At 50.3% G+C, this 12,087-nt stretch overlaps 1 protein-coding gene across 2 annotated transcripts in view; it reads left to right on the top strand.

Annotated features, from left to right (window-relative positions):
• The window catches only part of Mllt1 (MLLT1 super elongation complex subunit), a 51,143-nt gene that overhangs the window by 18,062 nt on the left and 20,994 nt on the right, over positions 1-12,087 (top strand). For both annotated transcript variants that reach the window (XM_070008522.1, XM_070008521.1), the window contains exon 3: positions 639-721. In XM_070008522.1, coding sequence (XP_069864623.1) covers positions 639-721 — 83 coding nt within the window. The remainder of the gene's footprint in view (positions 1-638; positions 722-12,087) is intronic.

The raw sequence follows: 12,087 nt of genomic DNA, 5'->3' as shown, positions 1-12,087 counted from the left end.
TCCTTTCCCCAGTGGTCCTTGTTTTGGAGGGGATGGAACATAGGGCTAGGGCACTGGCTCTTTACTGTTATGATTTTTTTCCTTATGAGCTGGGAACCATATTTCCATGGCATTTGCATAGTGACAGCCGACATGTCAACGCATGTGGTTTATTTTGGACGAGATGATGGACATATTTTATGTGTACTTGACTCTTGCTCAAGATTTTGTTGTTGTTTTCTTAAGTGTTTGGGGGTAGTGCTGCTCTGTCATAGCAATGTGGGCAAGTGGTTGTTAGGTGCAAAAGAAGGATCTGGGAAGAGAACCCAAAACCTAGCTCCTTATGTCCTGTGTGCCCGGCCCTGCACAGAGCCTGATGTTGCTAGAGGGCTGTAGTCAGGGACACTCTACAGCTATAGCCTGTACCTGGACTGGCCTAACTGGGAGGCCTGCTGGGGTCCTCGCTTCTTCCTTACCCTTGCCTGCACAACTCACTGAAGGCTCAGGTGGCAGCAGATCACCTTTCTCTTGCCCAGGCCCCCAGCATGCACACCATTCTCCCTGGGGAACTTGGTCTTACCAAGAGACACCAGCCAGCCCCAGGGGAGGTGGGGCAATGGGAGCAGGAAGCTCATGGATGGTTTTCCCTTTCTTTTCAGTGTGCAAGGAGCCCCCCTACAAAGTGGAAGAGTCGGGTTATGCTGGCTTCATCATGCCCATTGAGGTGCACTTCAGAAACAAGGTAGGACCCTGCAATCACCGTGGGTAGTGAATGGGATGAGTTCTAGGCCAGCCTGGGCTACAGAGTCTCTAAAGACTAAAAATCAAATCAGTGAATTTGTCAGTAGGAAGTCAATGCAGCTACCTAAGTATGATGGACAAAATACTCAAGTCCCAGGGGAGCAAGGCCATCTCAGTGGAACGCAGGCCAGGGATTGAGTTTTCCGGGGGAGTCTAGGCTGGAAGCAGGTGTAGCTCCTGACAGGCTGCACCAGGCCACGGCCCCATGCCTAGAAGAAAATGAATAAGACAGCAGGATTCTGTGCCTCCTTCCTGTAATCCCAGCTATTCCAGAAGTAGAGTATAAGCTTTCACTGAGAAAAACTAAGGGACAGCACCCAAGACCTCCAAGACCTGAATTCAAGCCCTCCAATACCACTGAAATAATGGTCGACTGATTGAATAAATGAATGAATGAATGAACATCCATATGTCCCCAGGGCAGGCTCACAGTAGCCATTACTGGCTACTGTGGTGACAAAAATCTAGAAAGATCAGACAAGTGGCTTGTGCCATTATTTTTGAATGGAAGAACCAAATTTGGTGTGATAGAGGGAGGGAATTAAAACAGCAGCATAGTTAACTGGGGGTGAGAAGCTTCTTGTTCAAACCCCAGAAAGTTTTTGTTTTTTCCTTTCTTTTCTTTTTTTTTTGGGGGGGGGAGATCCAGTCATGGGGCCTGAACTCTGGGCCTGGGCGCTGTCCCTCAGCTCTTCAGCTCAAGGCCAGCGCTCTACCACTTGAGCCACAGCGCCACTTCCAGCTTTTTTCTTTTTGCTTATGTGGTGCTGAGGAATCGAACCCAGGGCCTCTGGCATGCAAGGCAAGCGCTATACCACTGAGCCACCTTCCCAGCCCTTTTCCTTTCTTTTCTGAAGCATTAGCACTATCATGCCCGGCTCAAAATGTTTCTATGGTTGACTTACGTGTGGTGCACGGTGGTGTAACTTGATACCTGCAGTGTGAGTGACCTCAGGGTCCCTCAAGTGTCGTTTTTTTGTATGTTGGGAGCTGCAGAGTTCACTATTCTGATTGTGTAAGGCACTGCAGACCATCGTCACAGCGTGATATGGACCCCTGTCACCACATGGGATGACACAGCAGTAAGGTTTTATCCTCTGAGTCTGTGGTTTCTGGCATCTCTTAAACCGCCTATAGTTAAAAAGTGCTACACCCACCTCCCCTGCTCACAGGTGCCCCCTAGGGGCCGTCAATGGCATTGCCTGGCTTTGCCTTGATGGGCTTGAGTGGCTTTCCTAGAGGTCTCCCTTGGGTCCTTGCTGCCACCTGGCTTGCTGGAAAGTGACTCTTTTTTTTTTTTTATACCCAGCCTGCTTTAGATGCAGTAGGAGCTCTGCTCTTCTACAAACCACTCAGCCACAGGGACCTTGGAGAGGCACCTAGGTGTGCCCCTGCCAGGGAGCCCAGTGGCAGGTCTGCCAGGGGGCTGCTCACAGACTGAGGCTCAGAGGCCAGGAGCACAACTAAGCCCACTTGTGCCCCCACCTCCCTGCTCTTGGCCCTGTGGGGCCAGCCAGAAACATACACATGGCCTTCTAGAATTCCGCTTGGTAGGAGATGGTAGGGAAATGACGGCAGCCCCTCAGGATGGGCAGGGCACCGCGTGGTCCCTCTGCTGAGTGCTCACTGGAGTTCTCCAGGGGTGAAGGGCCGGGACCCCCATGGCTGGCTGCAACTCATTCCAGTTGACTTAGGCTAAGTGCTTTTGAGGCCCTGAAACAGTGTAGGGTCCTATGGATCCTGGAGGCTTTTAAGGCCCTTGCCCAAGGCCCCGCATGCAGGCCAGATAGTGCACTGGGCAGGCAGTTCCCAGAGCCTTGCTCCAGGCCCTGGAGACCCTGAAAGGTAGAGGAGTCCTGGTTCAGTGTTTTATCAGAGGTGGGGTGCTTGTGGCTCAGGCCTCAACTGGACCTCGGCCCTCAGGGTGGTCAGGCCCAGTGTCACAGCTTTGTGACCATGAGCCAAATGGAGCCTGCGCTGGGGGAGGGGAGTGCTCTGTGCTGTGGCCAGGGTTGTGTGTGTGTGTGTGGGGGGGGGGTTACCGATGCCCAAATTGTTCTGGGTCTCAGCTGGAACTGCCAGACCTGGGGGTGCTCTTGCCACAGAACACAGCAGTTTGGCCTTCTGATATTTTTCCATCAGTACCAGACTTTCAGTTTATGCTCATGGCTGCACTCATTAGGCTTATTCACTTGCTTGGTTGCTCAACTGGCACTCTGCCACTTGAGTTGTACCTCCAGCCCTGCTTTTTGCTGATTAATTGGAGATAGACTTTTCTGCCTAGACTGGTTTTGAACTAAAATCCTCTGAACTCAGCCTCCTCCGGAGTAACTGGGATTATGAGTGTGAGCTATCAGTGCCTGGCTTTTTTGTCTTTCTGATTCTGAGACTGTTGGTAGATTACTGTGTCCACGAGCCCCTTGATACCATCGAGGGAGCAGCACATTAGTGCAGAGCTGAAGAGGGCACTGATGCCCTTGTCCCGCTGTCCTCTGCTCTCTGGGGGTAGCATGAAGTTCCTGTCTGGATGTGGGAGATGATTTCAGAGCCTGGACACTTGGGCCCCAGAAGGAAGTCACACTGCCTTACTCCCTCCCGCCCACCCTCTGACCTATGTCAGCGCTTATAAGTGTCCTGGGATGGAACTGTCATCCAGGTTCGTGGACCTCTTGTTCTGAACAAGAGGTCAGGAAGCCTGTTGGGGAGAACTGTGCTCCTGGCCTCCTTGACTTTCTGCTGTGGATAGACCCATGCTTAGCACATGCATGCCAAGCTGTTATCAGCACTGAGTGGTGGGGACTTCCGGGCCCCTCCCAAGGTGGCAGGACAGGGCAGCACTCGGCTCCACTCCCTATCTTTCTTCACTTAGAGCAGGAATCTCGGGCAGCTAGCAGCAGCAGGTGTGAGCAGCCGTCACCCGGCCTGCTAGCCACACCTCACCAAGACTGATGTCCAGTTCAGGGCTGTAAGTCTCCGTCTTTGCCTCTGGAGGAGGGACTGGGCTGCCCCTTGGCTTTGAGCCTGTCCATGCTAGTCTTACCTGTGCTGGGCTTCAGGAAGGCAAAAAGCCTTTCCAGGGGTCTACTCTCCATCCTTGTCCTTTCTGGGGTCCTTGAGCCTTGTCTTGGCTTTTTACTCACTGCTAGGGACAGGAACAGTATTTGTCCTATGTCCTGTGTTCTGTATACTTCTGGGTCCCTATGTAGAAGTCTCCTGTAAAACACAGCTATTAGAGTGGCCAGCCTTGAAAGCAGTGGTGAATGATCAGCATGCACCAGGTGGCCTGCCCCGCAGCTGCTGGGCTTGTCAGCACAGGAAGGAGTACTTAGTGGATGGCAGTATTATGTCCTGCCTTGGGGTATGCAGAGTGCTAGATGTTGTGCCGGGGTGGTATAGATGCACTGGATATATTGCCCTGGGATGCATACCTGTTAGGGCAAGTGCTTTACCTCTGAGCTCCATCCTCAGCCCTTATCCAGGTGATTTTGGTTTTTTGTTTGTAGTGTTTTTGGGTAGTGGTACTAGGGATTGAACCTGGAGCCTTGCAATTGCTAGGAAAATTAGAAATTGTATGAGTTTTCCAACTCTTGAGTTTTGTAGGGTGTCCCTCCAATATGCTTTTGGCTATTCTGGGCTCCCTTCTATTTGTTTGAACCAGTTTTCTGGGCTCTTGCAAAATGCCTGAGATGGGTCATTTATAAAGGAAGTGCTGATTGAAACAACCTTGCATCTCTGGAATGCAGCCTACTTGGTTGTAGTAGCTGACCTGTTTGTGCATTGATGCATTTGCTTAGCAAGTATTTTATTGAAGATTTTTGCATCTGTGTTTGTCAAAGAGACTGGTCTACAGTTCTTTTTTGTTGTCATGTCCCTGAGCCATTTTGTGTGCCATGAAGTACTGGCTTTATGGGCGGTCTGGTAGCCCCCTTCCCTTTCTGTCCTGTGGGGTCTGTGGAGTCAGTGTTAGTTCTGGCAAGGCTTGCTGGAATTCTGCAGTAAGTCTGTCACATGCTAGGGCTTTCTTCACTCTCACACTGAGTTGTGTTTAGCCTTGTTCTCTACAACTGGACCAAACACGTTGACTAGCTTCAGTGGGGTTTTGTATGGATCCACTGCATTATGTTCTTTTCCAGGTTCTAGACCCTTGGTTCTCTTGCTTCACTGCTCTGGTAAGGCCTCCAGCACAAGGCCAACAATGTCAATAGTTCTCCCCCCCCCCCCTTCCCTTTGAACTGTGGACTAGGGTGTCCACTGTGGTTGTCATAAATGCCCTTCATTGGATGAAGAAAGTGCACTGCCTGTGACATTTCCAGTACCATTTCTGCACCTTTCCAGCTGGCCCCAAGTATTTGTGGAGCTCTGTCACTGTGCTGTATCTGCTGTCATCCTAATTGCTGCTTTCCAGGCCCTCAGAACTTCTGCCCACATTCCAGGCATAGGCCGGGTATGTGTTTCTTTTTCCTTTCCCCCTTCCTTCCTTCCTTCCTTCCTTCCTTCCTTCCTTCCTTCCTTCCTTCCTTCCTTCCTTCCTTCCTTCCCTTTCCTTTTTCCTTCCTTCCTCCCTTCCTCCCTTCCTCCCTTCCTCTTTCTCTCTCTCTTTCTTTCTTTCTCTTTCTCTTTCTTTCTTTCTTTCTTCCTTCCTTTCTTTCTTTCTTTCTCTCTTTCTTTCTTTCTATCTTTCTTTTCTTGTCCTGGGGCTTGAACTCAGGGCCTGGACATTGTCCTTGAGCTTTGGCTCGAGGCTAGCACTCTACCACTCCACCCACAGCACCACTTCAAGCTTTTGCTGTGTATGTTGTACTGAGGAATGGAACCCAGAGCTTCATGCATGCTAGGCAAGCACTGGACCACTAAGCCACATTCCCAGCCCTGAGTGCATGTTTCTTATGGCATGCCCTCTGTCCCACTTCTGTGGAGATGATCACATTGGCCCTTTGCCTTCCTCCAGTGATGTGCTGCATTATTGATGGACATTTGCAATCCATACATGATCTTCCTGTGAGCTGCTGAGGTCATTTGCTAGTGTTTCATTGAAGGTTTGTGTCTTGGTTTTGTGGTGTCTTCCAACACCAAATTTGGAAATGCTGACACAATGGAGTGCCAGCACATGCCCTGCCCTGCTCCTTTTGTCTCTTGAGGCCCTACACTTTACTTTTGGACAAGGTTTTTGTTGTTGTTGTTATTGTTGTTGTTTTGTGCTGTTTTAATTCAGAGCCTGTGTACTGTCCCTGAGCATTTTGGCTCAAGACTAGCGCTCTACCACTTGAGCCAAAGTTCCACTTCTGTGGCTTTTTGGTGGTTAGAGATAAAAGTCTCATAAACTTTCCTGCCTGGGCTGGCTTTGAACCATGATACTCAGATCTCAGCCATCTGAATGGCCAGGATCACAGGCATGAGCCACCAGTGCCCCACTTTGGGGGGGAAGTTTTTTTTTTTTTGGCCAGTCATGGGGCCTGAACCCTGGGCCTGGGCGCTGTCCCTCACCTCTTCAGCTCAAGGCTAGTGCTCTACCACTCAAGCCATAGCTCTACTTCTGGCCTTTTCTGCTTATATGGTGCTGAGGAATCGAACCCAAGGCTTCATGCATGCAAGGTAAACACTCTACCACTGAGCCACCTTCCCAGCCCTTGGGGGAAGTTTTGATGGTTGACTCAGTTTCTTGTAGAGCTGTCAAGAATTTCTCCCTCTTGCATAGTTTCGGTTGTTTCTAGGCATGTGCCATTTTCTGTAGCTAAGTTAATTAGCAAGTTGTAATCTTTTAGACTTCTCATTGTGTGAGATTAGTAGTTCCCACTTGCATTTTGACTTTGGTTACTTCCTGTGAGCTTTTTTCTTAACATTATTACAAGTTTGTCCATGCAGCTGATCTCATGGGAGAAGCAATTGTGATCAAGTCAGCAGGTTTGCTCCATTTCATTTATATTCCTGTCTTATCTTGTGCAAATGTCACACCTGTGACACAAGTTTTACACACTGGGTTTTGTTTTTTTTTTCCCTCATTATTGTCTAATTTTCCTAGTGACTTATTGTTTGGCCAAGTGGCTGTTGAATTTCAGTGTATTTTTCAGGTGTTCTCCATCTGTTGTGGTTTGTCATGAGGTATGATTTACTGTGGGCTATAAGGGGACCCTTTCTTGCTGGGCCAGTGGGTACACCCTATGGGTCCCTGTTCCTTTTCTTTTTTTTTTTTTCTTTTTATTATTATTAGAGGAGCCATATTTCCCAGGAGAGGGAGCATACGGCACCCGTCCCTATCTAGGTTGCAGGAGGTCTAGGGGGCAGGAAGTGAAGTAGGTGCATGCTCAGGTGAGTCTGAGCGTCCTGTTTCTTTTCATCCCAGTGCGGCGGTTTAGGAGTACATCTGCATTCTGGCCCACGTTCAGCCTGCAGCTTCCCTGCCTTTGGCTCAGGGCTACCTGGTCCCTGGGACTGGGACCCAATTATGTCACAGCCCAGTGCACCAGTGCCTGCTAATGCTTATAGTTTTATGCAAGTTTTCATTTGAACAGAAGTTATCAAGTTTTTGTTTTTTTCTGTTTTCTGCTTTTGTTTTTTGTTTTTGTTTTTGGCCAGTCCTGGTGCCTGAACTCAGGGCCTGGGCACTGTCTCTGAGCCTCTGTGTGTTCAAGACTGGCACTCTACCACTTGAGCCACAGCACCACTTCTGGCTTTCTGTTTATGTGGTACTAAGTAATAGAACCCAGTGCACCAGTGCCTGCTAATGCTTATAGTTTTATGCAAGTTTTCATTTGAACAGAAGTTATCAAGTTTTTGTTTTTTTCTGTTTTCTGCTTTTGTTTTTTGTTTTTGTTTTTGGCCAGTCCTGGGGCCTGAACTCAGGGCCTGGGCACTGTCTCTGAGCCTCTGTGTGTTCAAGACTGGCACTCTACCACTTGAGCCACAGCACCACTTCTGGCTTTCTGTTTATGTGGTACTAAGTAATAGAACCCAGGGCTTCATGCATGCTAGGTAAGCACTCTACCACTAAGCCATGTTCCCAGCCCAAGTTATGTTTATTTGTTAAAAACCAAGGAAAGAGATTGTTAGTTGGGTTGTGATAAGAATTTGGAGCATTGTAAGATGAGACTGTCACATTACCCACACCTCATCTTTCCTTTCCGGTGTGTGGCTGACACTTGCTCAGCCCCTTTAACAAGGTGCCATTCCCATAACATGGAATCCATTCCCCCTGAGCCCTAGGCCAGTGGGATTACCAGCCTTTTGCTGTGTCTGCCTTTAGCCTTTTGAGTGATGGCCAGACTTGGCCTGTGGCAGCTCCCGTTCACATTCCACTAGCATGCATGACTCATCTCTAGGCCAGGCTGGCTTGGGACTCTGGCCTCAGCCTTCAGCATGCTGGGCTCCCCCAGGGCTCCCACGCTGGCTATTCCTGTACGGTACCTGCGGCCACCCTCCTGGGTGAGATGGGCCTTCTTGTGTACTGGTGTCATTGAGATCTTTTCATGGGCTTATTTGCAATTCTTACATAACTTTGGCGAGGTATCAAAATGTTTTCTATTTGTTTTGTTTTGTGGCAATGCTGGGATTTAAACTCAGGGCCTTCTACCTGCTAGGCAGATACTCTACCATTAACATCAGGCCACCAGTCCTTTTGCTTTTAGTGGCTTCTTTTTTTTTTTCAAGTAAGGTCTCATGATTTGTCCAGACCACCTCATGAGTAGCTGGCACCACCACACCTGGTGGTGGGCATCACCACACCTGGAATTATTTCCTTCTTTCATTCTTCCCTCCCTCCCTCCCTCCCTCCCTTCCTTCCTTTCATTGTAGGACTTGAACTCTGGGCCTGAACACTATTCCTGACCCCCTAGCTCAAGGCTAGTGTTTTACCACTATGTGAGCCACAGTGCCACTTCTGGTTTTCTTAGTTAATCGGAAATAAGAATCTCATGGACTTTCCTGTCCAAGCTAGCTTTGAACCATGATCCTCAGATCTCTGCTTCCTGAGTAGGTAGGATTACAAGCGTGAGCCACTGGTGCCTGGCTTCCAAGTCCTCTTCAAAGTCTTTCAAAAGGGCTGGGAAGTTGGCTCAGTGGTAGAGTGCTTGCCTTGCATGCCTGAGGCCCTGGGTTCGATTCCTCAGCACCACATAAGAAAAAAGAAAAAAGCCGGAAGTGGTGCTGTGGCTCAAGAGGTAGAGCGCTAGCCTTGAGCTGAAGAGCTGAGGGACAGTGCCCAGGCCCAGAGTTCAGGCCCCACGACTGGACCCAAAAATAAATAAATAAATAAATAAATAAAGTCTTTCAAAATATGTCTTGCCAAACAAGTTTTAAATTTTGATATTTTTTCCCCTATGGATTGTGCTTTTGGAATTATATGAAAAACCTTTTGCCAATCAGGCTAGTGGTTCACACCTATAATCCTAGCTACTCAAGAGTTTGAGATCTAAGAATTAAGGTTTGGAGCAAGCCTTAGCACACAAATTTGAGAGCCTCTTATCTCCAGTTAGCCAGCAAAAAGCCAAAAGTAAAGGTGTGGCTCAGGTGATAGAGCACCAGCCATGAATGAAAAAGATCATCGCAAGAGCCTGAGGCCCTGAGTTTAAGTACTGGCACCGAAAAACCTTCTGAAAACAAAAAAGCAAAACCCATTGCTAGCCCCTAGTTCCTTTTGGCTGCCTCCTGGCAGCATATGCCGGAGCCATGTGAGGGGCCACCCCGCTTCATTTGCAGTGAGAGGAGGGTCTGCTTGTCTTCTGCCCATTGCTGGGGTTTCCCTGCCCACAGCACTTCTAAGTCTGCACACTTAGGAGGACCTGAGTCACAGCCCTGTTTCTTGTGGGGCTCAAAGGCAGCTGTCATGCACAGCCATAGAAGCAGGCATGTCAGAGGCAGGTACCACACGTTCTCTGAGGCTGAAGCTCTGGATGCCGCCCCTGCTTTGGGGTCTTGGCAGGAAGGGCTTGGGAGAGTCTCCCTCAGGGGAGACAGAGTGAGCCATGCCAAAGGAGACAGAGTGAGCCATGCCAAAGGACCGGCATCTTCTAGAAAAAGGCAGCAGCCTTGGGAGGAGGGCAGAGTCAGGGTGCCTGAACACACCAGGAAACCTGTGGAGTGACTGGGTGATGTGAGAGCATTCGCCGCTTGACCTGTCCTAGATCGAGGCTTCCTCCAGTTCCCCTGGCTCAGCTGTTCTCTGGGCACAAGGTCCAGCCGTGTCTTGCATCGCCCTGTGGACCTAGTACATCATGGGGCAGACCTGACCCAGGCTTGTCCAAAAGCCAGTCAGTAGCCGCCAGACAGAATGTGCTTGGCCCTGTCCTGGGTTTGGGTCCCACAGGCTGTGGCTTGGGCTAAGGTGGAGTGGGTGTGAGGATAGGGGGATTTTGGGGGGGGGGTGTTCCTGGCCTGTGTTCACTGGGATCACACCTGAGCCTGGCCCATGGTGGCTTGAGGCATTGCCACAGTGTCATTTGATGAGATTTAATTTTCCCTGGGAGTCTTTCTAGGTCCTGTATTTGCTCTCTCAAAGTGAATGGCTACCCCAGCCCTGTGTTGTCTGGCTTAGAGCACTTGGCCAAACAGGAGGCGAGAGGATCCGCTGTAAGGTTGGAACAAGGCTGTCCAAGTTCAAAGTCACCCTGTTTCTTCACAGCCAGTGCCAGCCTGACTGTCACAGGCATTCATTGCACTCAAAGCTCCAGGACGGGCAAGGACTCCTTCCCTTCTGCCTACGTCTCTGTCCCTGAGAGCGGTGTTCTCTGCTTGTGGCACTGTGGGAGGAGGAAGCGCTGAGCTGTGAACAAGTTTACCTCCATCCAGTTGCAGCTCCCTAAGCAAGCCATCAGTGCTCACAGGTTGTTGTTTTTTTCCTGCTTTGTACTGGGGCTGCAGCCCGGGGTCCTATGTGTGCTAGGCAGGTGCTCACCTTTGCTGCATCCAAGCAAAGGTTTTTGGGTTTTTTTTTGTTGGTCCTGGGGATTAAACTCTGAGCCTGGGCTCTGTCCCTGCACTCTTCATCTTGAGGCCAGTGCTCTACTACTTGAGCCACAGCGCCACTTCCAGTTTTCTAGTGGTTTATTGGAGATAGAGTCTCGTGGACTTTCCTGCCTGGGCTGGCTTTGAACTGTGATCCTCAGATCTCAGCCTCCTGAGTAGCTAGTATTACAGGCCTAAGCCACTGGCATTTGGCGCAATTGAAAAGTAAATTGAGCAGTGCTCCTTCAGAACTTTGAATCCCTGGAGGAGCTTCTCCACACCCCAGCCACCTTACAGGGAGGTCACGGGCAGGAATTTACACTGTGTGCGTATGTGTGTGTGTGTGTGTGTGTGTGTGTGTGTGTGTATGTGTGTGTGTGCACGGGTACATGCACGCGTGTGTGCGCGCACACGCACACACATACACACGCGCGCGCGTGCACGCACGCACGCGCTCCTCCGCTGTGGAGACAGCGTGCAGCACCATCCCAGGCCTGGCTGGACAGCTCGTCCTTTTTTTTTTTTTTTTTTTTTGTGGGTTGTGGGCCTGAACTCTGGGCCTGGGCACTATCCCTTGGGTGCTGTTCCTCAGCTCTTCAGCTCAAGGTTAGTGCTCTACCACTTGAGCCACAGAGCCACTTCTGGCTTTTTCTGCTTATGTGGTGCTGAGGAATCGAACCCAGGGCTTCATGCATGCAAGGCAAGCACTCTACCACTGAGCCACCTTCCCAGCCCCTTCTTTTGTCCTTGATTTGAACTGAGACTCCAGGCCAGCTGCTGTGGAAGCTGCCTACACTCCCTTTGCTGGCTCCTGGGGCTCTACAGCATTCAGGGGTGGGCAGCCCCCAGTGAGTCCACTGAGATCTCCAGGGACAGCTGGCCATCTGATGCTACCGAGCAGGAAGGACTTGGGTGATTTGCAGGGAGCCAGAACAGAAGGGCTTTGTGCAGCAGACAGGGGAGGTCAGACAGGGCTGCTGAGTTATGAGGCCACAGGAACACCTGCTGACCCTTCCCGTAACATCATGCTCATCTAGGAGGGCCAAGTCTGAGTGCGTGAGTGTGTGTGTGTGTGTGTGTGTGTGTGTGTGTGTGTGTGTGTGTGTACATCATGCTCATCTAGGAGGGCCAAGTCTGAGTGCGTGAGTGTGTGTGTGTGTGTGTGTGTGTGTGTGTGTGTGTGTGTGTGTGTGTGTGTGTGTGTGTGTGTGTGTGTGTGTGTGTGTGTGTGTGTGTGTGTGTATCTGTCTCTCTAGGGGGCAGGCTCAAGCATGCATGAGGAAGTACAGCCCCACCCTGGGCCCCTGGAGAAAGTTGGGAACTGGCCTGGAGCTGAGAAGCCCATTGTGTCCTCAGGCTCACCTGGCCACG

The sequence above is a fragment of the Dipodomys merriami genome, unplaced genomic scaffold, assembly GCF_024711535.1.
Source record: "Dipodomys merriami isolate MVZ:Mamm:240054 unplaced genomic scaffold, mDipMer1.0.p SCAF_70, whole genome shotgun sequence".
NCBI classification, from domain to species: Eukaryota; Metazoa; Chordata; class Mammalia; order Rodentia; family Heteromyidae; genus Dipodomys; species Dipodomys merriami.
The sequence above is the reverse complement of the archived record's forward strand: the minus strand, read 5'-3'. Positions and strand labels throughout refer to the sequence as shown.